Genomic DNA, 25335 nt, shown 5'->3' with positions numbered 1-25335 from the left:
TGGGTAGGTAGGTAGGTGCTAGGGGTGATAGATAAATACAATGGATAGGTAGGTAGGTACTAGGGGTGTAACTACATTTTAGCAGAGATACGATACATGGTTGACAATACGATACATGGACGATATTGGTTCATTACGACGATGCTATTCAATTATTTAAAATCGATAGTTATTATTTAGCAAAGACATTTAATCTGTGTGAAACGTGTGGATAGTACAGGGTTTTTATGGTAAACATTTATTATATAAATATAAATAAGTAGACACTGATTCTCTGGCAAATACATGGACATTATATTTGACCACATGGACAAACCCGCACCTTGGCATGAACACAGAGTACACATTTATCGATAGACCACGTGTAGTGATATGGAATGGAAAAGTAATTCAACACCTTTTTCTTTTTCAAGTACAAGTAGTAAGTACAACACACAAGTACTTACTATTGATAGAATCGATCATTTGCATTTCAAAACTATTTGATACTGATTATTTACATTGCAAAAATGATACAATACAAATTCAAACATATTGTTGCTGTTTACATATCAGTATACTTCGCTTGTTGAAATTAAAATAGATTTTTCGATGCAGTTCCTGTATCATTACACCCCTAGTAGGTACCGTAGGTACATAGCTGATGTGATGGATGGATGGGCAGATGGATGGGCTGGCAGACCAGCTTGATGGATGGCTGGCTGGCTGGCTGTATCGCTCACAAAAAACACCTCTCATCTGTCTCCCTCTTTTTGCCATCTCTCGCTCCTTCACTTTGTCTCTTTCTCTCTCTGACTCTGTCTGTCTGTCTCTCTCTGTCTCTCAGGACTGGAGGGAACTCTGGATAGACGATGCCTTCTGGCGCTTCCTCTTTTCCACCATCCTGTTGGTCATCATGTTCCTATGGCGACCGTCTGCCAATAACCAGAGGTGAAAGAGGTCGGGGGGGCGGAGCTCTGTAGGACTTGACCTTTTACCATCACGTTTTGATCATTCGATTAGCCAAATCACGTCATGATTACGTTGGTTATTGATCCTCAATATCATTTACTTGCCTAGCCCTACGTTTTACAACACATGGTTGACATATTGATTGATCATGGCAGGTATGCATTCAGCCCCTTGGTGGATGAAGAGAGTGAAGAAGAGGAGAAGGAGCCCATGATGAATGAAGCCTTCGGTTAGATCACCACTTTATTTATTTATAGCTAATGAGTTACATTATAGTATAATGATGACCTGTGGATTAATTAAGTAATTAACACTCTTGCTGTGTTTTCTTTCTTTTTTTCTTTTTTCATTTAATGTTCTTTGTTTCACATAGAGCTGATGATTTCATGGAATTATACAACACTAACTAGTAATAGTGTGATGGTATTTCATAATAATTAAGGACATGGCTACTAAGGTCAAATTGATTAGTATGGTTGGTTCTCAAAGTGTGGTCCATGGACCCTCTGGGTTCCTTGAGGCGGGTTGAAATGGAGCTTTACTTCAACCATTTACCATCTGAACTTTCCTCTTATGACCCATCCTGACCCAAAAATGTTCCTATTGATAAGACGCCTTTCAAACTCCAGTCTACACTGCCAATCGAACTAAGGTGCTACCTCACACTGTAATCTGATGGAATTGATCACAGCTGTGTAACTTTCTCCATCTCGAGCGTGATTACATTTAATCTAGTGTGATTATTCTAAAACCTGGATATCAGACCTTTGTCACAGAGGTATGGATGTGTTATTTATGCATGGTCACGGGGCGGTGGTGGCTCAGGGGTAGAGTAGCTGGATGGTAACCGCAAGGTTGCCAGTTCGAACAATAAGAGACAACTACTGATCTCGGGTCTTGTCGAATATTCTCAGAATAGGGGGTACTCGTGTAGAGCTCTATTCTGGAAAACCATATAGCATATCTGAACGGCCCGATGCGTTTGAAGTCAGTCGGTCCCTTACATGCGCATGGCCTTATATGGGCATAGCAGTTGTATCTGGGACTCTGGAAAACATCAGGTTATGGGGGTCCTTGAAATGAAAAAGACGTTTGTGAACCACTGCTCATTGATTTGACTATGTACCTAAACTGTGTGTGTGTGTGTGTGTGTGTGTGTGTGTGTGTGTGTGTGTGTGTGTGTGTGTGTGTGTGTGTGTGTGTGTGTGTGTGTGTGTGTGTGTGTGTGTGTGTGTGTGTGTGTGTGTGTGCGTGTGTGTGCGTGTGTGTGTGTGTGTGCGTGCGTGCGTGCGTCCGTCCGTCCAGAGGGGATGAAGATGAGGGGGACGAAGAATGAGACCAATGGAACTGCCAAGCCTAACAAAGTGGTGAGGAAAACAACCATCTGTCTCCAATGTGTCTTTCATAGTGTTCTTATGATCTGTTCTCTTTGTCTTCTATATGACTGCTGTAAATGCCCCGGTCATATTAACACTTGTCTAGGACGTCCACACCCGTCCTATCAAATCAAACCGCAGGGTGCCTGGCACGTGTGGGGAAATCTTAAGGTCTTTTTTATCGATATAAAACGGGATCGCTGACAGGGGCCGTTGCTAGACAACGCCTTGCTCAGCCCCCCGGACCAGTTTTGCTGCATGCGCAGCCAATTTCTGATCATGCATCTCGGTTAGAATACTTTCACTTCTAAAGAGAGATCTGATTTACGCTGGCGATGTAGTAAAATCTCCCTCATCCCTCAACAGTGGTTTTCAAAAATAGCAGATCTACAAGCTCAAGCAGTGTCACTTTGTGCTACTCTGCGAGCTTGTACATCTGCAATTTCTGAACAATTTAGAAAAAAATACTGGAAATACTCCAGTAAAGTAAAAATACCTCAACATTGTACTTAAGTAGAGTACTTGGGTAAATGTACTTGGTTACTTTTGACGTCCTACACAGCTCCAATATGTCAGAAGGTCAGTGTGGTGTTTGGGGTTTAATTCCCCTATGGTTATTATGCACCGTTACTTGCTATACTAGTTGTACCTGTTTTCCATATAATGGAATAATGGAAACAAACAACGACAACCCCCCGCCCCACCAAAAAATGACAATCCACCAACATGGATATTTTTCCTCTGCAGGATGAGGATCTGAAATGGGTCGAGGAGAACATCCCTTCATCCATGGCAGACGTGTAAGTCAACACCCTGACACAACTCAGACGTTGCTCTCTGTACGACTCCACACTTTCTAGCAGCTGATCTGGTTGAATAACATGGTCCACGATAGAGCACCGAAGTCTGACATCATTTACACATCCTACCTGGATCATATATTTTTTTTCCCCTTTCAGAATTCCCATAGACTCCCATAAACATATGAGCACGGCGGTTTTGACTCGTATGGATATGACCTGTAAACTGACGGCGAGAAATCCCTAATGTCACCGCTTGCGAATTAGTTACATTTTCACCAGAAACAGGCTGTATCAAATATGAGTGACTGCCTATGGTAAACGATACAGAGCCACTGACAATCGCCGGAACAGTTTATTTTTGCATCACAATTGAGACGATGCTAAGATGACCCAATGTTGTTCTCCATAGAAATATTGCTTCCTTGAACCAGAGGATGAACGAGTGATGTCAGGACTTCTCTATAAAAAAGAAGGATGCCAGCAATCATGTTAGACTTAGTAAGACAGACAGGATAATCGGACTGACGTGTTCCAGCTCAGTGCCCTCATCAGAATAATGAATGATTTATCATTACGCTAACCTGTCTAACTTACCTGATATGGGAGTGCTGCCATCAGTCAATTTTAATGTCTTGGAATCGTGCATCGGCAAGTTTGTTGTATCAATCATCTTTGACTGATTGATTGTTATTTGATGTCGGTGTGTTTGATACGCTGTGTCTGCTCATAACCACGTCAAACAAGCTCCAAGCAGTAGTCGACTTGAAACTGATTGTCTTCATTGATGGTTCTGTGCTTACCACAATATCTGTATGGTGGCTCATACAGTTGGCACAGGTGACTTTGTGCAATAAAATATCAACCATACAGAGCACAAGTGAATTAACTTGGTGGCGTGTTTAAACTCAAGTTCTCACTGCAATGTCTTACTGGCAATTCATGTCATGACAGACGTATTGATTATGAAAGCGTCAAAACCAAAAGTGTGTTACGGAGGACCTTCGCAGACGCTGTCAGGTACTAAACATGTATGGTCACAGACTCGTCTCTCACGTATTGTGATCGCTCAGTAAGATGACGAAAGCTGACCTATCATAGTGTTTGAATGTTCCATAATGCTATATCTGCACAATGCATTGCACATACACTTTTAGACATAGTTCTACATAGTAATCTCAATTGTAATACCTCTTTTACAGACCCACAGAATAAATGTGACGCTTTTCTTTTATGATGGTTTCAAAACATGTTTGGCTTGTAAAAAGTGAGTAGAAATTGCCATCAGCCAGACATTTGGCTATTGAGCTTGAAATGTTCATTCCAGACCCTTCTTGCAAGTGTACATGACAAATAACCCCTCTTCAGACTCTCCGATACTAATGGAAGCCGTATAGTAATGTGACTTTCCAGCAATGTGGTAAATCCATTAGTAAATAGTAGTGGTAGTAGTGGGTGTTTTGGCACCACATTTGGCTGCTATATGAGAGAGGTCCTTGAACACTTGAATTGGAATGAGCTATTTTGAGGTCAGGGAGATAATTTGAATAAAGTGCAGGAAAATGCAGAGGAGTTTTTTTTTGTCGAGTGGTGCAGATATGATCCTAATGCTTGTGAATGAATGCTCTCATAAAACATGGCCTGCCACTATTAGCAGAGTCAATTATCTAGAGATGTGCCCGCTTCTGAAATAACTGGTGGTGCTAGATCTCGTGCTCACGACAAGGTCACATCGCTATGCGTTATTTGTTTTGTGAGCTTGTAGATCGGCTATTTTTGGCACACGCCACCGTCGTACGACGATGTGTAAATCAGGTGACGGAAAGATTGGCTAATGGCTACGCAGCTTGATCGTAAAGAATCTGCCATCTGAAAACGCATGTATAATCTGTAGTATGGGAGGAAGTATTACTGTATGTCATATACACTGAGGACCACCGTAAAAGGTGAAGTAGGGCCTACTTAATCATACTACAGTGTCACACAAAAGCATCAAAAGTAGCAGATATACATTACAAGCTTGAAATGCGGCACGTTTTGAGCTTGTAGAACTAGTGTTGTTTATTCATTACAATCCTGAAAAGTAACAGTTTTGGACATATGAGGTTTCCACCCCAAAGAGACGATATACTTGGCCCTTTCTATTTTATTAAAGTGTTGCATGCAGAAAGGGCCAAGAGGTTCAGTTCCAGTTCCAGCAACATCTTAGGGAGCAGGTGATGTGGTCGTACCCTTCTGATAGCCAGCAGGTGTGTAGCTAATGAAATGCACAGCGAGTGTAATGTTGTTGTTCAGTGTGTTAACGGTGTGTTTGTCCTCTCCTCCGCAGCGCCTTGCCTCCATTACTGGACTCTGATGAGGTAATGATGCCTTTGCTTCTACCTTTACAACTTCACCGGGTCCTAGAACGGTGCAGATTACATCTGGCTTTCTAATAATATAATAGGATTATCATTAGGTATCATTAGATTGTCATTAGGGCCCCACGTTCATAATTGCAGCTGCCTACTTTGCTGGTGGACCACGAGGACACTCATGGAAACCATAAGCATTTTACATTTTAAATTAATCAGATATTAGACCATGCATCTGTAGTACATTCTGAAAATAATATGAACCACTCATAATCAACAAATGGACCGGTGGCGGTGGTGGATGGAAAATGTTGAATTTTTAAATTGACTTTAAAACCCTGTGGCTATTCCTCCCCTGAACTGCTGGGAGCGCCAGACAGTCGGCTCTAAGCTTAATGTTGCCATGGTTACGTCACACTGTTGTTTATCCCCCTTGTTGTCATGGCGGGCAGAACAATGAGAAGGCAGTGCGCCCCTCTCTCTCTCGCTCTCTCTCTCTCTCTCTCTCTCTCTCTCTCTCTCTCTCTCTCTCTCTCTCTCTCTCTCTGTGTATGTACGTGCGCACGCACATGCATGTGCGATGGGAAGGCATTTTGTTTTGGCTTCGATGCAGACACAAATCTTAAAGTCACATCAGCCATTTATGAATCTCTCCTTGTGGCCACAATGCAACTGAATGCACTCAATATACAGGCAAATCCAGTATATATGGGCTGTATATGGGCTGCAACAGTTAATGTAACTAATCAAATTTTTAAATATTGATAATCAATACTTTGATACAATAATTGATTAATAATTTAAACCTATTTTGTCAGTATGGGCAAATGGCTTATATAAATAAGAAAAGAAAAATCCCAAGTAGTTAAAAAAGCCGATCTACCATCTGTGATATCTGTCATATGGTTATCGGGTCAGAGGTTTCGAGTGGGAAGAGGTCTGCTTTGCTTTTTCTTTTTTCTTTTTTTAAGAGAGGGGGAGAAGAAAGATGGAACCTTCTGACCTGCATGTCCTCATTATGTTCACAGGAAACCATGACGACCAAGTTTGAGATGTCCAAGATGGAGTAGAGATGGAGGAGGGCCCAGGAAACCTGAGAGAGAATGTACGTTTTACACAAACTAAATGATAAACAGAGATGGACAAAATGAAAGGGAAGAAGGGCAAAGGATTACTGGGTGGAGGGGTGGACAGAATAAAGGAAACGGCCAATAAATGGATGGATGTTTGGGCGAAGAGACTTGTGGATGAAGGGGTGGATGTATATGTGCAGCTGAAGAGACTGATGGATGGTTCCTCAGATGGACCGTTGATGGATGGATGGACAAGGGAAATGATGCAGGAAAAGAGTGTTTGTTTTACAAGATGACAATGTCGGCGTCTTTGAATAGAAAAAGAAAATCTGATTTTATCCCTAACCCCAGCGGTTCCCAATGTTTTTCTGGACCAGGGTCCACTTGAAAACCTCGAAAGCGTTCTGCAGCCCACCCAACTGAGTTGGGTCGTCTGCGTGCATTTTCAGAGCAAGTTGATTTTAATGATCGGTCAACCGTTTGTGAACAAATGTACTATACTTTAAGTTCCTATTAATCGTTATCACGAATGTTTTTTTAAAGAATGACATAGTTTTTTTTTATGTTAATGTTATATTTAAATTTGTATTTGGCCCACTTAGAATCTCCTCGTAGCCCAGCAGTGGGCCCCGGGCCACAGGTTGGGAACCGCTGCCCTCGCCTTATGCGCTTCGTAAGCCTTTGTTTGCATATTATGCACTGGGAGAGAAATCCACCACCAACAGCAATTCCTTCTATTTCATTGTATTTCATTTTATTTCCCGTTGACACAGTATTTTTCGACAGATCCGGTCTTTCGTCCTCTACTGTTGGTTAGTTTTAAGCACGCTAAAAGATGCAATTGAATGAGTGGGACATTTTCTACCTGTATTACTAGAGGAGAGCCATTCCTCCTACCGCTGTTGGTTATCCGAATGCTAATGCTAGAGTCTGGAAGTACACCTCCCGAAAGCCGAGAAAGAATGCTGTCATCCGTTTGTCATTTCCGTTCACGAAAATGTATTATATATTTCCATTTCTGATAAGCACCAAGCTATAATAGCTTTGATTATGTTGATTCATAAATGCACCGGTCCGAAACGGGTCATAGCACCAGGCCCTTCCCCAGATTGTATGACGGAAGTATTTGAAGATTTGTGGAAGGCAATGGTCTGGATCGCAATCGATATTAACTGCATTTTGAGATTCGCTTTGTTTACCAGAGTTGAAAGTTGACATTAAAGGGCTCTTTTTTTACTACAAAGGACTACCCGGGACCTTCCAGAACCTGAAACTTTACAGAACCTGTGAAGTTCTGACATTTTGTTCTCTTTTCTTTTTTCTTTAAGTTCTCAGAACCACCCCTGAAGAGGGACGTTGTAGATCTGCTATTTTAGAATTCTTCTGTTGGGTGGAAACCTCATGCCTTGCACCGTGTGTCAAGCTTGTAGATCTGCTACTTTATTATAATTGTGTGTGAGGCTGTGGTATGATCAAGTAGGGCGTAAATGTACAAAACAAGCTAAACGCAGAAAGTTAAAATATGGAGATAAGAGGTTTCTGCCCGACATAAAAAATGTAATAATCCTGAGCAGGTCCCACATTAGGTACAGAGAGAACCTTATCCGAAACCGAGCCATAGGTAGAGTATATGGAAACATTTACAGAAGAACCCGTGAAATGGTTTGCTTAGTTCTGTGGCTCTCAACCTTTTACATTTACACGGCCCATTTGAACACCTTGAAAGCGTTTGTGGCCCAGGATTGTGGCCGCCATGATAGTGGGTCAGAGGGGTGGCTGGGCCATGTGCATTTCCAGAGGATGTTTATTTTGATGATCAATCATTCGATAAGTGCTCTGGCTTAGATCAGTAGAACTAGTATTACTTTAAGTTCTTGTTGATTTTATTGATTGATTATTGATTTTCATTGTGATAATGAATAAGTGGGACCTGCTGGCCCACAGGTTAAGAATCACTGGCTTAGTTCTGGAAAAGAGCTAAAAGGAGATAATGAGCCATGTTTTATTTGTCTCGGTTTTATTGACTTCGCGTCCTTTTAGTCAAAGTCCCTGCCACCAGACGATAGAAGTGCAGAACTGTGTTGTGTCCTATCAATATCGTGCTGTTTCAATATACTGGCTCATGACTTGCACAATACAATCCTGAGTGTTGATTTAACCCTGAGACTGTGCAGATACCAAATGGAGGGTTTATTAGTGTGGTCCCGATAACCTCGAGGTGCAACCCACTGACGGGGTGCTTTAGCTTATTAGGTATCAAAATTATATCATATGTGTTTTCCTTAATCACAGTTTTGTACTTTTGTAAATTGTCAAAAATTTAACTGACCTATGCGGCTATTTTTGTTTCTATATTTGAAACATTAAACATACATTGATATTATAGTTTGAAGTCACAATACAGTTTCAGATGGTACATACAGACTTCCACCATGCCTCAAAACCTAAAACAGGCTAAAGCCGGTCCAGTGCATCACAGGAACAGGACGGCAGCACTGGAGCCACTCAGACAGATTTAAACCTTTTGTTAAGTAGATGATAGTATAGAATGATAACTTTGGAAGTCAGTCAGTGGTACATCTTCATCAGGCTAATGACCTGATGAAGATCTACCAAACCTCTTAAACCCTCTATTCTCGGTTTAAAAAAAAACGGACCTTGACGACCTTGCAGGCTTATGCAAAGGCTAAACTATGTAATTTAAATAACATGTTACTGTTACAGTGTTTATACTGTAGGTTCAATGTACGCATATTTTCCTGTTAGGACGGATGACAGTGTCTTTGTTTACTTATGATCCTAGATGACTATTTCTATGCGAGATTTGACATATTACCTTGTGATGTTCTTGCTTATTTGTAAATCACTTTGGATTAAGAACGTCTGCTAAATGTCTAAATTGTAAATTGAGTTACTGTGCAACTGTACTTGGACCGTTTCTTTCCCTTCTCTACACCAAATGTCTTCACGAAAAATAGATGTTCTACAAGTTCACAACGCGACACAACGCGTTGTGAACTTATAGATCGGCTGTTTTTGGTGAATGCCCCCCCCCCCTTCAGAATTGGCATGCTGAATGATGTTAAAGTGTTTTTTTGTTTTTTAATTAATGAAAGGCTTAAATTTGTTATTTTCTCCAGTGCCTTAATTCAGTATTGGAGGTATTTGGTCAAAAATATTGTGATGTGGGATTTTGTCTATCGTCCAGCCATAGCGCTTGTATATTGTTGAACTTTGAAAAGCAAGTTGTGCTCCCAAGCTTCAGTGTCGCCTCAGGCGTGATTTGAGTTCACAAAATGCACAATCACACGGTTTCTGAGAAACACAGATGTAGGAATCATGCTCTAAGGACAGACAAGCACATTAGATGCACTGCAAACAGAAACAGACAACACAACATGTACTGTCTATATACACTGGTCGTTCTCTTCCAACACGGCATGCCGTCCACCCAGACATGCTGTACGTGCACTGTACATCCAATTTCACGTTTGCTTGCTTACTCGATTCCCCTGGCCCTTGTATACTTGAGCATGCACAGCACACAAATACTGTATACAGTACAGTATATGTCCAGTTTGTCCACTCAGCTCCCTGCACACACACAAACTGTCCGCAGCACATTGTTATTGTGTTTTCTATGAAAGCGCCCATTAGCTCTGTCTGACTGCCGCAACCATGTTTAGCCCAGAGCCAGCCGTGTGTGTTTGAGAGAAGGCTTAAATGGCTTGTTGTGTGTACTTGTTTGTTTGGATATATAATATCTGTGTCACCTTTTGTGTACTAAATTGCGTGTGTGCGTGTGAGAGATAGAGCTTGTGTGTGTGTGTGTGTGTGTGTGTGTGTGTGTGTGTGCGCGCGCGCGCTTTTGTGTATACGCGTTTCTTTGAAGCATGTTTGTGTGTGTTTCTTTGCAAGCATGTGGGTGTGTGTGAGTGTGTAGTCGGCAGCACAACTAGCCTGTTAAGTGTTGACAGTGGCTTCAAGGCTTGTCCAACGGCCCTAAGTGCCCCATGCATCATCCCATATAGTCTTACAGCCGGAAGGAATAGGCTACTGACACCATGCTGTCCAACTCCATGCCTCCACAGGCCGCCTTCGTCCCAGACACAATAAAACAGCATTACTGCTGTGCCGCAAAGCCCAAAATGGTCTTCTGCTCTTGTCATTGTTTGAGCAAAGTTTAACACAGTTGAATCTCAACCTCTTCCTGGATCAGGGTAATATTAAAAGCGTGGCCCATCCATCTGACCATACCATTCCATATACTGTAGCCCATCCATCTGACCATACCATTCCATATACTGTAGCCGTGCATTTTACAGAGCATGCTTGTTTTAACCCATTAAAATCGGGAAAGCATCCGTGTCATTTAGATTTTTGCGTCGGCTGTTCAAAAATAGCAGATGTACAAGATCAAAGTGTGAGAACTACTGATTTAGATTAGAAGGCATGTGTAGAAGTGTCCTGATGTCTTAATGGGTTAGTCCAGGTAGGGGAGGGGTGCCCACACCTTTTTTACTTGAGAGCTACTGTCTAAATGACCAGCTCAACAAGATCTACCGACTGAAAGAAAATATTATACCATAGCTGAAAATAGTTTAGATATGGAATAGCAGCACTGGCGTTACATACAAGACAAATGCACTTGGAATGGGAAATGGAGGGGGAGAAATGGAATAGGTAGGGTTTTTTTTAATTATTTGTAATTGTTTGTGCACAGCAACACTCTTGAAAACAATCTTGCATTGTGGGTTTGAGCTGACAGGCCCTTTTTGATGTCAATCAATCAATCAATCAATCAAGTCACCTTAATTCAAGTGGCAGAGTTCTTTAGGGACATGTCATGATTAGACAGTGGTGGCCGAACGGTTTGCGGAGCGGTCTTGATATCGGAACGTCGCTAGTTCGTATCCCCGGACCGGCACGTTAAAATTACCACCGCTGAAGTGCCCTTGGACAAGGCAATAGGCATTGAACCTCTACCAATGTCTACCATGAAATGTTCTATGAGCAGGGCCTGGCTGTAAACAAGTTCTTGAGCTTAGTCCAGTTACCCTGGGTAAACATAGTACCTTTCCTTTACCTTTGTGATCTACTGGTAGATTGTGATCTACCTTTTGGGCACCCCTGGGTTAATCAATAGCTTTTGTTCCTGCTTGGATCGATGGAATAATAATATGCTTTACATTTACATAAAGAAAAGGTATCACATTGGAAACAAATGTTCAAAGTTGTAAATTCTTCCAATAACCTCTGCCCTCGCGGCCCAGCCCAGAGGTTGAGAATCACTGGTTTCACACACAACCCAGTGAAGAAGCCTGATACGGTATGTGACAGCCCCCCCCCCCCCTCCCTCCCTCACAAAAAAAGGTAGTACCAACTTAACCCCTGATTTATACATGGTTTTGTGAACCGAGCATGGCAGAACTACAAGTTCACAACCTGTGAGCTTTCAGATCTGCTATTTTTGTGAGCTTGTAGAGCTGCTATTTTTGTAGATCTATTTTATAAATCAATCCTATGTTTCACAACACTCAGGCTCGTTTTAATAGCATATTGCTCTGTTCTTTTTTTAATGCATTTTGTATTTTTGAGATTAGTTTGATTCCAAAATGCAACAAGCTGGTGATGGAGCTTGCTTCAGAAATAGTTTCTTGCACATACAACTTGATAACATGATACACAATTTGTATAATGATGTCCAATAACCTTTTACGTTCATCTGAAGTTTACATTTTAAGGGACAATATATATAAGTTTTGTGACATATTGGTTTGTGGGGGCAAGTGTAATGTATTTTTTATTTATTTTTCCCAACGGGTGAATATCTCTATTTGGAACAAAACTTTTACCCCATCGTTTTTTATTTCATTTCAATCAGTCAGTTGAAATCTTTCAAAACAACAAACAGCTTCATGTCGCCGCATTTTCGTTTGCCATTTTGTCACAAAGGCTAATGACCAGTTAATAATAAAGCATATAAATATAACTTTGACATTGATGTCTGTCTTGATATAATATGGCTTCAGTGGTTAGTTTAGTTCCCATGTTCAGTCCCTGCCATGTCAAAGTGCCCTTGAGACTAAACCTGCTGCAGCTGTCTGCTTCCTACACTAGGTTACTGTGGAGCAGTGGTGGAAGAAGTACTCACATTATTTACTTAAGTAAAAGTGTCAATACTGCAATGTAGAAATTGCAAATTGAAAAGTCTGGAATTTAAAAAATACTTGAGTAAAAGTATTGGTACCAACATATACTTAAAGTAGGCTACCAAAAGTTAAAAAAAATACTCTTTGTGCAGAATCTCCCGTTTCACAAGTTCAAAATGTATTAAAAACTAATCTTGTGAAAATGACCAATCTGCAAGCTCACAATGTGTCTGCTATTTTCAAAATTGTCATAATTGCAGTGGAGTAAAAGTACTATTTTCCTCCAGAGTCGTCCAGAGATGTAGTGGAGTAGAAGTAAAAGTACAGAAAATTGTACAACACTTAAGTAATGTACTTATTTACTATTCCAGCAATGCTGTGGATGAACCGCATTGTGTCAATCCAACACCCATGATGATGACTAGTTAACTAGTCCTCGTAATCCCCCTGCCCCCCCATTAACTCCATTAACTCCATTGCAACCCTTTGTCTTCTGATGACCCCATATGTTTCAGTCTTCCAATGCACTTAGCGGCTCCTGGCTGTCTGGTCTACACTGTGATAATCCACATTATGTCTTACAGTAAATCAGCCATTTGTATAATCTGAGGCATGACAATCGTATGGATTTACTATGTGGTGTCTCGATACAGTAGGCCGGGTAATCCACACCGTTCAATCTGTCTGCTCTGAGTGTTCCTAAATCGTTGCTGCTGTCGGGTGGAAACCTCATATGTCGAAACTCTTAATTTTCAAGATTCAAATAAAAAAATGGCTAAACTTTGCGATGCGTTTTGAGCTTGTAGATGGGCTATTGTTCCCTACTTTTGTATGACAATGTATGTCAAGTAGGATAAAAACATAACATTTAAATAAGTGAAAAGAGTTTTCTGCCCGACAATATGTTTAAGACCATGCTGTTCAACACTGGTCTTATTTTATTACTATAATATTACAAAGTATAAGTTTTTAATCTGTGTAGCTGGATTTGAACCCCTTGTGTTTTGGGCTTTCTAAGTATTATCCACAATACATGCTCTGATATGTCTAGTATGCTATTGCTGTGTTTTAAAATGCAAGGCCTCCATAGTGTGTGTGTGTGTGTGTGTGTGTGTGTGTGTGTGTGTGTGTGTGTGTTGTACAGTTATATCTGTATGCTGGCCTTACTGCAGTAATAACATAATCCCAGAGATTTGGCCCTGGCAGGGAGATGTCAGTATGCTGCCCATTTCAAACCGACAGTAAGGAATTATCTTCGGCAGCGTGTCCTGCACAGACGGCACAACATGTGTTATAGCGTCCCCGTGCCTCTCAAACTGAAGGGCAGCTCTGCATGGGGACAGCATGCCTTCCCGTGCCTCTCAAACTGAAGGGCAGCTCTGCATGGGGACAGCATGCCTTCCCTGACAACGTAAAAAGTAGTGTAGTCTAACAACTCACCTCTTCAGACTCCACTTTGGCCACAGCATGTGCCCTAGCCTCGACGACCTTGCAGGCGTATGCAAAGGCTAAAATATTGTCATTTAGATAGCATGCAAGTAGAAAATACATAGCATTCTAAAGTGTATACTTATAGTTCCACTGTACACATGCATTATAAAGCCAATACTTCTGTACTTTCACAATTAGAATTCCTCACTTTTACTTATTATTATTATTTATTACTTATTATTACTATTTCTATAATGCAGTATTGATACCTTTACTCAAGTACACAAACGTGAGAATTAAAGTTGCCAACTAGCTAACTATTCTATTAAAATCACACCTGTGTGAAGTGAGCGGTGGGGGTCCCCGGGGTGTCCCCTCAAAATTCAGGCCCCCAGGAACGCGTCCAGGGGGGCGCTGTCATCCCCCAGGAATGACAGCGTTACAGTGTGGGGGTCCCCCAGGAATGCGCCCACGGGGCCGGCCGGGGCCTGGCGAGCCATCCCGCGTCCGAAACAGTCGAGAAATGACAGTTACCGCGTTGCAGCTTTTGGTGCTCGGACATACAGACACAGAGACGGACGGACATAGCTCCGTAATGGAGTGGAGGCACCGCTCAAAAATGGTTCTACTGCTGTAACAAAACATGCCATTATGTAATAGCAGAACAAATGATGTCACTTTTCTCCAAATGATCATGTTTCATCAGAATGAATAGAAATGTCCAGTCAACTGCTCTCACAACCATTTAATTATACCGCTGCTGTCTGACAGAAACCTCTTCTCATATTCTAACTTTTTTTTGTAAATTAATTCAATGCCTGGATCATACTACAGCTTCCCACAAAAGTACCTGATCTGCAAGCTCGAAAGTGTTTTGAGCTTGTCAATCTGCTATTTTCGCTGTGTAATTTATATAGTTCAATCTCACTACCAAAATAAAACAGAGCTTATGAGGGTAAATCCATATTTTTGATTAATATCATATCACTGTCATATGTCGGAATGCCTGGGGAAATGGATGTTCTGGACTCATGACGCAGCTATTATTTAGCAGGCTATCGGGTTAGGCTGGAACATTTGCATTCGTACTGGCTAAATGAATCACAAGACATTTGGAGTTGCAGAAGCATGCATTTGTGTTGTTCATGATGTGATCAATATACAGTTGCCTACTGTAGCTAGCTATTATAAATTAATATCACGACAAAATGGGGGCACATCTGTTCCCAATGAGGCAGCCTGCTCATATCTCACCTTTTGGCTGAGTGCTGTGGGGGTATATAGGTCACAAGCTTTGAACTGAGCAAATTGGATAGATTGGCCAAAACATAATTAAAACAGTAACTTTCCTGATTTTCGAGTGCCGATTGTTAGGTCTATTATGGTTTTTTTGTGTGTTTACAAATATTGGTCACATACATACATATTGTATTAGAGATTTGGGACTATTCATTGATTCAGCATGAGCATTCTAAATACATATATGCAAGCTTTGATCCCTGATAAGTCCGCCTCGTGAGAATGGGCGTCATTGGGCATAGTATGCGCTCAAAGTCACGGTCAAAAGATAAATATCGGTACGCTCAAAATATAAGCTTAAATTGCTTGATGAATCATCATGTTTCTACAAGTTTCTGTCCCTGTTCAGGTCAAGGTTAATTAAATGGTTAGGAAGCGAAGACCGTACGGTGGACCATACAGTGTTGCTCTCTGGAAGGAAAGAAAGATGCGCAATGGGCTATATGCAGCCCACTTCCGCGTTCAGCTTCCTTGGTCTCAATTGTGCAAAATATTTGAGCCATTGCTCCGTCATGTGACTCAAACTCGGATATAGAATGTCTTATCTATAATCTGTGCCGTTGGTACGCATTTCTTTCGATGTCCTTTATATAAGATCTCAAATACCCAGTTAAGATAATAAATGGTGTTAAACAAATATTTAATAAACTATACATTACAGAAAACCGTGTATGAAACGGATTCAGAATTTCATAATTTAGTCCCTGATGATGTGATATAAAGACTGATTAATCGGGATAAAATGTCAAACTGTTACTTTTCAGGATTCAAATTCAAAAGTATCAGATGGATAAGCTATCCCTAAGTCTAACCTCGCAGATCTGCTACTTTTGATGCTTTTGTGTGACGCCGTAATATGATCAAGTAGGGCGTTTATTTACCAATAAACACTAGCACTGGACCCACCCAAATGGACAAGATGGGTCAAACGGATTGGCTCTCCGCATGGCGCCGCCCCCTGCCGCCGAGCAGGAGACCTGAGGATGAGGATGATGATGATGATGATGCGTAGCTCAGTTACATGTAGCTTAATTTGCCCAACACTGCCAACAACACTGATGTATACTGTACATAACAGACTGTGTACTTTGTTATTGACCCAATGTCCACATTACAGTATATAGGTCTCAGGAATCAATTGAGTTGATTTGAATTTTAAACCACCAGCCGTTATTGAGTCAAAGCTTAGGGGAGATATCGATTCAATCCAATCACCCATTTTAAGCACCAACGTGTGGTCTATGAGGCTCAATAGGTTGAGCTTATAGCATCAGCGCAGCTGCGATTAGCTGTTCCGTTTACTGTGAAGCTCAGCAGTTGTGCTTATAACCACTTGAACCCTAGCATCCATATTCTGGGTTGAACATATTATATAGTCTACACAGAATGTCATAAAATGTGCTTATTTAAAATGCTGAAGGCAAATGGTCATGTTAATTTCATGACCTACTGTACATAGTACTGTTTTAAGTTGCCGTGTTGAATGTTGCGAAGTTCACATAGCTGACTCAGCCCTGTTCGAGTTGCAACTCGATATGGACAGAATAGTAACTCCTGTTCTGGTGAGAGCGTTTGCCCCTACTGCCACTCAAAATGGCCAATCACAGCGCGTCCTTGCCAATCACAGCAACGATTCCCATGGTTTCATCATGGGCAGTATCATGGTCACCGAATAAAATATAATTTCCCTGTGGGACAACAAAGGTATACACATTACAGACGCAAAATAGTCTCTGGAATGTACACTCACATTTATATTTTAAAAATCTGCTAAACTATGCTGCATCAATGATTCTATTGGGTAGGCACTAGGCCCTAAAATTATGATCGCGGGAAGTATTTTGGGTACTTCTGAGTGATTCCGTCTTGTTTCCTGCCAGATGACCACAAATCATTGACTACAACATGACGAAAGTTCCGCTCCAGACCGGATCATAAACCCGAAATGGAATGCTGCCCAGGCTATGGTCAGTATAGCACGTCAGTAGCATTGTCAGCATCAATGATGGTATCATCATGGTCAGTAGCATTGTCAGTATCTTAAGGACGCATTGTAAGCTTGTAGATCTGCTGCTGACATTCTTTTTTTGTATTTGTATAAGTACATACTGTACATTGCAGTATTGATACTTTTACTTAAAGGTAGGTTAAATTATTTTATTTGGTTAAAATAAGTTGAAAAGGGTGTTTTCGGGACCATAACAGTAACCAAATCTCTCCAGCTTTTTTATTAAACAGGTCGGGATACCAATTTTCTCCAATGAGGATCGAGAACCTTTTCCACCACTGCCCGAGGATTATTATGCAAACGTCACAATCCGTGGTGGCAAAGGACCATTTATCTCGTCCTCACAAACCTTGTTCACGCCGGATGTCCTCTGTAAAGGTCAACTACACACACACACACACACACACACACACACACACACACACACACCTCGAGACATGACGTAAGTTGAAATGACCCTGCACCCCTGTCCAAATACCTCACTCAGAGAATGATTCTCGTTTTTGCTGATTCCAGCGGCTGGAAAGTAACCTAAGCGGATATTTCACTTTAAAAAATACGTTTGATCATTTTGTCGTCTACTCAGGCTTATGTGAACACAGTTTATAAATTCCTTGATTCTTGATTTAGATATTTGACATTCATTAATCAAAATCACCCGTCCTTTTTTATGGTGACTGATACTGCCATGAGGGGGCCGTGTTTTTAACTTTTTTCATTTACTGTTTTCATTTATTTTTTAATCATTTTGAGTGTCCTCCGGCCTCCTCCTGCTCCTTATTCTCTTCACTTATTATTCTGGTGACTCACTAGGAGTCACCAGAAAAAAGGATGGGTGTTTTTGATGAATCTGTCATCGTTAAAATGGAGTTAGAAGTTACAATGGGTTTGTAATAGGAAGGGGGCGGGGTAGCTAAAATGAATATCTAAATACTGAATCAAACGACTTAAACTGTGTGTGGCGTTCGCATATAAGCCCGAGTAGGCGATGAAATGACCAAAAGCTTTTTTGAAAGTGAAAAAATAAGGACATTTACCTGTTACTTTGCAGATTTCAATTATTATTCCTAAACATACACATTAACCGCTAAAACCCACTATTTGAGAATAGCAGGTCTACAAGATTAGACCTGCTATTTTCAAAATGTGTGTTAAATGGGATTTATTGCATGACGAGCGCCTTTACTTGTAACAGATTATTTCTACATTGTGTTTTTGCTACTTTTACTTTTAAGTCCCCAACAAATAAGCAAATCGGAGTACTTCTAGCACCACTGGTTGATTCTTGGTTGTGTAAATGTAGGAACTGAGGCTTATGCGACTGGTGTGCTCGTTAAGTCGCTCTGATTAAGCGCACCACTGATAACATGTCTTCTTGTGGATGTGGGTCAGCTGGGTGTAAGGGAGATAAGCGAGTATAAGGGACATGGTGGCATATGGAGGGGCCGGTATCTGGCGCAATGTCGTAGGCCTACATGCCCAGCGGCCTTCAGTGGTGTAAAGTAACTACGTACATTCACTTCACCACTTTTCAACCTATCTTCATATAATTGGCCCTCACTAATGTTCATTCTAAAATACCAGAGCGGACGTAGATACCACAATTATTTTCTACTCAGTCTGTCTCATAAGAGGGCTGTGGGCAGTTCAGAAACCCGTCCACCAGTGACATCGTTTTAACAATATATTTTAAACTATATATATATATATATATATATATATATATATATATAGTTTTTTATCGTGAGAACAATGGCTTCCATTTTCACAGGAATAGAAAGCCTGCAGTTTCTATTAGCTTGGATTCCCCATTCCCATTGATGTCATTGTCAGTGGACGGGTTTCTGAACTTCCCACAGACGACCTCCTATGAGACACAGACTGAGTAGGAAAGAAATGTGCTATTTTATCATGAACATTAGTGAGGAGTCTGAGGACCAATTATATGAAGATTAAAAAGTGAACTGGTCCTTTAAGTACTGTACTTAAGTACAATGTTGAGGCATTTTTACTTTACTTCTACAAGGCAAATGTTGTACTTTTACTCCACCACAACTGTTTGAAAACTTTAGTTACTTGCTTTGCAGATTTTGATTAATATAATAAACATACATTAACCACTTCAGCCCTTTGAAAATAGCCGATCTACAAGCTCCCAATGCTTGTGAGCTTTTAGATCTATTTTCAAAAGTACATTTTGATGCCAACACTGTTGTACATTTACTCAAGTAGGCTACATTTTGAATTAGGGACTTTAATTATTTTTCTACATTGCACTATTGATACTTAAAGTAAAACATGCGAGTACTTTTCCCACCACTGGCGGCCTTGTATTGTCCATCGTCAGGGCTTGTCGCTCACCATAAATAGCCGCTCGTAGATCGGCCTATTTCCTGCGAGCGGCGCAGCCGTGCGTTGATGTATACACAACAGGCTTAACCCCGGAGTACTATATAAGATAATACAAGGAGGTCTAGTTTAATGCAAAGGAATCTGGTATATTCAGTCCGTTACGTAAAGGGATGAGATTATCGATACAGATTAATGAGCACCAATGGCGTTTCAGGGTGTGCTGGTGGTAAACAAATCCTTTTTTCCCCCTCATCCTTCTCCAATCGACACAATAAAAATAGACCCCACAATGACTTGCAGTGTAGTTGTTAGATTTTAGTCTTTATTGTACTATTTAGTCTTTTGTTTGTTTTTTTTTTACAATTTGCTAGCGAACATGTGAAAACTTTGACCAACAAAAAAATCAAAAAACATTGTATTTAATTTGAATTACAGCAGATCATCAGACTGTGATGACAGTGAGAAGATGTCTTTAGAAAAAAAAAAGAACGAGGGAAAAACAGGGTAACGAAATGGGACTTTAATATTTTACGGTATATATTGTTCATGTGCACAATATAACAGTCTAAAAACATTGAACACACAGAGAGTGGAGAACACTGGTCAGTGGGGGAGGGGGAGGGGAGTAGGCAGTCCATAGGGCACTGGTTCATAGCATATATATCTACTGGAGGGAGGGGGGTGACTAACAAACGTAAATGTGGTCGATAGAAAACTAACAGTCCTTTTTTTCATCATCCCCTTTACTTTAAATCCATCATAGGTAGACACAGAGAGCGGCGTTAAGTAGAGTAACGTTTGACATAAAATAGAGGGGGGGAGAGGGGGGTGGGGGGGTGGAATGTCTCGTTTTCTCAGGGGTTCTCATTTCCCCCCGCAGTTTTTTTTTTCCTTCTCTTCTTTTTTTGACTTTTTTTTTTCATCCTTTCTTTAGACAATATAAAATCTCACAAAGACAAGCAAAACAGAAATAAAAATAAAAACATGGATGTACATGTATGCAAGAACGAGGGGAGGTATGGGGGGAGGGGGTCAGGGCCGATGCCTGGAATGTTGTCGGCAGACGGGTGACGAACCCGCCGTAGACAGAACGATAAAAGATGACTGACTTATTGCTTTTTGGGTATCTATTATTCACTTAATCATCTTTTTCTCTTTTTTGTTCTTTTTCTTCTGTCGTCTATGTGGATTGCATCACTCTCTCACCGTGGTCAATCGTGGTGTTAGCACGTGATTACTCCGTATATTTGGGAGGAGGGATGGAGGGGAAGGATGTGGAGGAGGAGGGGGAGGGATGGTGGAGGAGGAGGAGCTAGGGGGGTGGGGCCAAGAGCTCCTTGCTCAGCGAATCCAGGGCCGTGCTAATCCTCTTTGTGTGGGCTCACACGTTTCCCGCCTTTTTGTCTGGTGGACAGTAACAGAAGAGAAAAAAAAGAAAAAGAAAAAATATATTAACAAAATGTGTCCTTGGGGTGGGAAAAAAGGTATTAAGAATCATAAATGAAAATATTGATAAGAATAAAACATTCATATATAACAGGGGGTTATAGTATGTGTGTGATTAGTGGGTTTTAGTAGCAGTAGTGTGCCTATCATTTGAATGATCTATTGCTACATTAGTGTGTGCAGTATTAGTGTTTTTATGGACACATATATAAAGCCAACAACACAACACGTCTATACTGTATAAATGCATGATCAATTACAAATCCTAATGATAAATGGAAGATCGTCATCACATAACGAACAACAATTAGTCATCACGAGGCTCAGAAACAGCTCACCTAAAAAGTCTATTTACATGTCTATTCTACCCAACTTCTACCTGTCTTTCACATCTCCCTTATCTTGTTTTTACAATTCCTTCCCTTGTATATCTCTGCTGTCCGGAGGAAACAAAATTCCTTCATTTTTCAGGAAATTAATAAAACCTTTTCTTTTTTAAACGATGCAATACTGCCTCATCAAAGTTGGTGTTATGACATTAGATATTGTCAATTACTTGCATGAGAAGGAGAGAGGTCGTGGAGTTAGCTGTTTTAGCAGACAGTTTGAGGGTCCAATGAAGTTAAGAGGTTTTGTCCAATGCGTTTTTTTTACTATCCATTGATTCGATATTTTCAAAACAGACAGTAAAGGGTGTTCAATAGCACTGATTTATGGAAAAAAACTCAAAAATTGAGTTATGAGGTTTCCTCCACACAGCAACGATGCTGCTGATGCTCACAAAATGAGGTTTCATCTGAGGAGAAGGCCATTAAAGGCTCACACATACTCCAGTTTTTCGGTGATAACCTACACACCGTGGTGGTTGGGAAAACTACAACATGACGTCACACCGCGGTGATAAATGACTCACCCCAACCCCACCAAAAAGGTCATGGTGAGTAGCTTCTCACCTACAACTGGAGAATGTGTGGGCCTATAATCTGTCCATCTACCTATCTGTTTGTCTATCGTAGTATCGCCCCCAGAAAGAGGGATGGCGAGGGGGATAGAGAGAGATGGAGAGGCTGCTTAATCTGGCTTTTTGAAAAGGCTCTATGTGACAGTTTGATATGGCCACTAATCCGCTGATGGCCTCAACTCTATTGATGTTTGTTAAACCAGCTTTTCTCTTCTGAGGACACAGCTAACTATCTGCGCTGCAGCTACAGTAGTTATAGTTGATAGCTTACCATTAATGCACACGAGCCAAATGCCAAAGCAATTACAGTCACTAGCTTACTGACTTCCGATAGTGTGGTAGAGCTAAGTAGCCACATGGAGAGCCAATTAGGCCATGCATGCTATTGCTAGTTATAGGTTGCAAAATGGGTTGCATAATGGATTTCAACAACCTTCACACTAAACTAAACACTAGGTCATACAGGATTTGCAGTGAATAGAAAATCTACGATCTCACAATGTGTCATCTGTGATATATTAGTGTGCAACACTGTTGTTAGTGTCGTATGACGGAGCATAAATTAAGCATTTAGAACATTTCGGACAAACATCGTAGCGGTTTGAATTACCCCAACACACGTTTTGCGTTTATCAGGAATTCAGAGGAATAAAATGGCATATCTGATATATATGCCAATGGGGTTTTCTATCCCTCATACAATACAATATGCTTCTCTTCTATCTAATACAAGCGAGAGAGGCCAGAGAAAAGGTGTCTGTTCATCACCACTGAAACATTTCAGAACAAACCTCTGTGGAGCACTTTTAAATGAACGATGGATGCTGGGAACGACAGACAATGGAATCTGAAGAACTTTTACCACTAAACACTCCAACGGAGCTGTTCAGTGGCCAACAGTGGAAGACTGTGTTGCTCTGGAAAGCTCCCAGGCAGGCCTGACACTATCGCTCTGAAGCAGCCGGGCAGTGCTCGAAAACAGCATGCATGGTCAGCTAACCTTTCCCCGGGTGAATGCAGATTAAACATCTGACAGTAAAATGTTCATTATCTCAGAACCCCTGCTCCGTCGTCATTTAGAACCAAGAGGCCACAGGCGAAAAGAAAATACAAAAATGTGCATGGAAAATTAAGTTAATGTAGAATATCTTATCAGTCCGGGTCCCATTGGAGTGCATTAGACATTTTATGGGACGGGAGAACTTGGCGCGTGGACTACATTTTGGCTTCAACAGTGACAGGCCGTGCCAGAGAGCAATTAAATTGGTTTTTCACTTAACATTTTTATCTTTCCATTTGCATCTCTCCAAAGTTCAACCACCCACATTAGCCCTTTTGGGAATCTGTTGTCACTGTATCGTCTTTGAATGTTTCGGCGTCGGGTGCTTATTGCGAACGCAGTGATTGCGAACGCAGTGAGCACTTACTATGAGACCTAGCAGATCATTTCTGTCTGTCTGTCTGTCTGTGTGTCCCCCTTTTGTGCCCATATATGGAGCTGAGTGATTTGTTTGTGATTGATGCAACACACTCCATATTTGGACGTATAGCTGCGTTCGCTTCCCGCGTTTGCGCGTCTTACTTGTACTGTATGTTGGAGCTAAAAGTGACTAGGCGCTTGGCTACTATGTACTGTATGTTGGAGCTAAAAGTGACTAGGCGCTTGGCTACTACGCATTATATACAAGTTATACAAAGGATAAAAGTGACTAGGCGCTTGGCTACTACGCATTATATACAAGTTATACAAAGGATCATTTCAGTGATCATACAGCAGTGGTGGAAAGTACATTTGATGATATACTCGTCCTATCAAATAAACCCGCTTGATGCCATTTGAAAATAGCCCATCTACAGGCTCACAGTGTATCAATACATTGCAGTATTGATACTTTTACTAGTACAAAATGTGAGTACTTTTCCCACCACTGTCAGTTGGAAAAGTAAAGCCAGCCATTGTATGCCTAGTTCACATCAAACACGGCAGGCTGTGCTAATTGGTTGCTCTACTAACACTTAACAAGCATGTTTCCTATATGTTATGCTGTTATGTTATGTGTGTAAACATTTTAGTCAGCAGTGCATATGAATGGGTCACCACTGTGTATGATTAAGGCTCCCACATAACATGAGATTTCTTTGAGAGCTTGACTATTGAGCAGCGCTCTGTCTTATGTACGTATTCTCATATGGTCTATTAGACACTATTACACTAAATGCTAAAAGCTTGAAAGTCAAATTTGAATTGACTAGAACGGTGCCAGTGGGGCCTCTACAGCGGTGCCCGTTGGGCACTGGCCTACTTGGAACGAATTCCCCACCCAGATATTATGTCTGTCTCCCTTTTATGCCCATATATGGAGTTCTTTGTAAGGCATGCCCAAATATGGAGTATATGCAGCCAGCTTGTGGAGTTATGTGTCAGGCATGCCCGAATATGGAGTGTTTAGCGGTTAGAACAGGCCAGCTCCATATATGGATGCTGGGCAGGGGCCCGGTCCAGAGCCCGGTTTTGGGGCAGTTCTGGACAACCGTGGGTCCGACCGACTCGATACCGGGCACTGCACCCCCTGCTGTGGAACGCATGTGTGAATTTGAAGACGGTGGGGCTGACGGTTCTCGAGTTATGTGGATTAGACAGACAGACAGAGACTTGGTGCATTTATAGATAGATAGATGTGGAAAAAAGACTACTAATATATATTTTTGTTAGCATGGGCCAAAAATTGAGCGGCTATTTTGTATAGGCATTGGTAGATTGATGTATCTCTGTCTCTCTATCCTCCCGACCCCCCACCTCTATCTCTCTCTCTCTCTCTCTCTCTCTCTCTCTGCATCTGTGGCTATACAGTTGAACACATTCACACACACACACACACACACACACACACACACACACACACACACACACACACACACACACGCATGCACAAACACTCCTTGGAAGAATTGTCTTACAGGGATTTAAGGGTTAGGGTTCAATCAATCGATACTGTGTTAAAATGATCACGCTATTGCTATGAATCATAGTGTTTCCAGCATATCATCTCTGGGGTCTATGTAATTCTGTTGCTGTGACTACACATTTAGCACCAGGGATTGCATGGGCGTAATACGTGTTAATGTGTAATT

General features: G+C 41.2%; 2 protein-coding genes across 4 annotated transcripts in view; one reads left to right on the top strand and one right to left on the bottom strand.

Moving 5' to 3' along the window:
• LOC308321530 (transmembrane protein 87A) overlaps window positions 1-25335 on the top strand; it is a 55819-nt gene that overhangs the window by 18753 nt on the left and 11731 nt on the right. Inside the window, exons 15-21 of one of the 3 annotated variants that reach the window (XM_080772465.1) lie at window positions 827-930; window positions 1107-1180; window positions 2257-2318; window positions 3075-3127; window positions 5457-5487; window positions 6510-6586; window positions 7157-9481. In XM_080772465.1, the coding sequence (XP_080628591.1) occupies window positions 827-930; window positions 1107-1180; window positions 2257-2318; window positions 3075-3127; window positions 5457-5487; window positions 6510-6551 (366 nt within the window). In that variant the 3' untranslated portion in view covers window positions 6552-6586; window positions 7157-9481. Of the gene's footprint in view, window positions 1-826; window positions 931-1106; window positions 1181-2256; window positions 2319-3074; window positions 3128-5456; window positions 5488-6509; window positions 9482-25335 lie in introns of those variants that run through there. The other 2 variants (XM_080772466.1, XM_080772464.1) reach the window with 2 other exon arrangements.
• Window positions 20097-25335, bottom strand: part of LOC308321526 (uncharacterized protein) — a 38642-nt gene continuing 33403 nt past the window's right edge. The window contains exon 6 of the mRNA XM_080772460.1: window positions 20097-21200. Within this exon, the coding sequence (XP_080628586.1) occupies window positions 21178-21200 (23 nt within the window). The 3' untranslated portion in view covers window positions 20097-21177. The remainder of the gene's footprint in view (window positions 21201-25335) is intronic.

The sequence above is a fragment of the Protomyctophum bolini genome, assembly GCF_963924005.1.
Source record: "Protomyctophum bolini genome assembly, chromosome: 9".
Classification (NCBI taxonomy): domain Eukaryota; kingdom Metazoa; phylum Chordata; class Actinopteri; order Myctophiformes; family Myctophidae; genus Protomyctophum; species Protomyctophum bolini.
The sequence above is the reverse complement of the archived record's forward strand: the minus strand, read 5'-3'. Positions and strand labels throughout refer to the sequence as shown.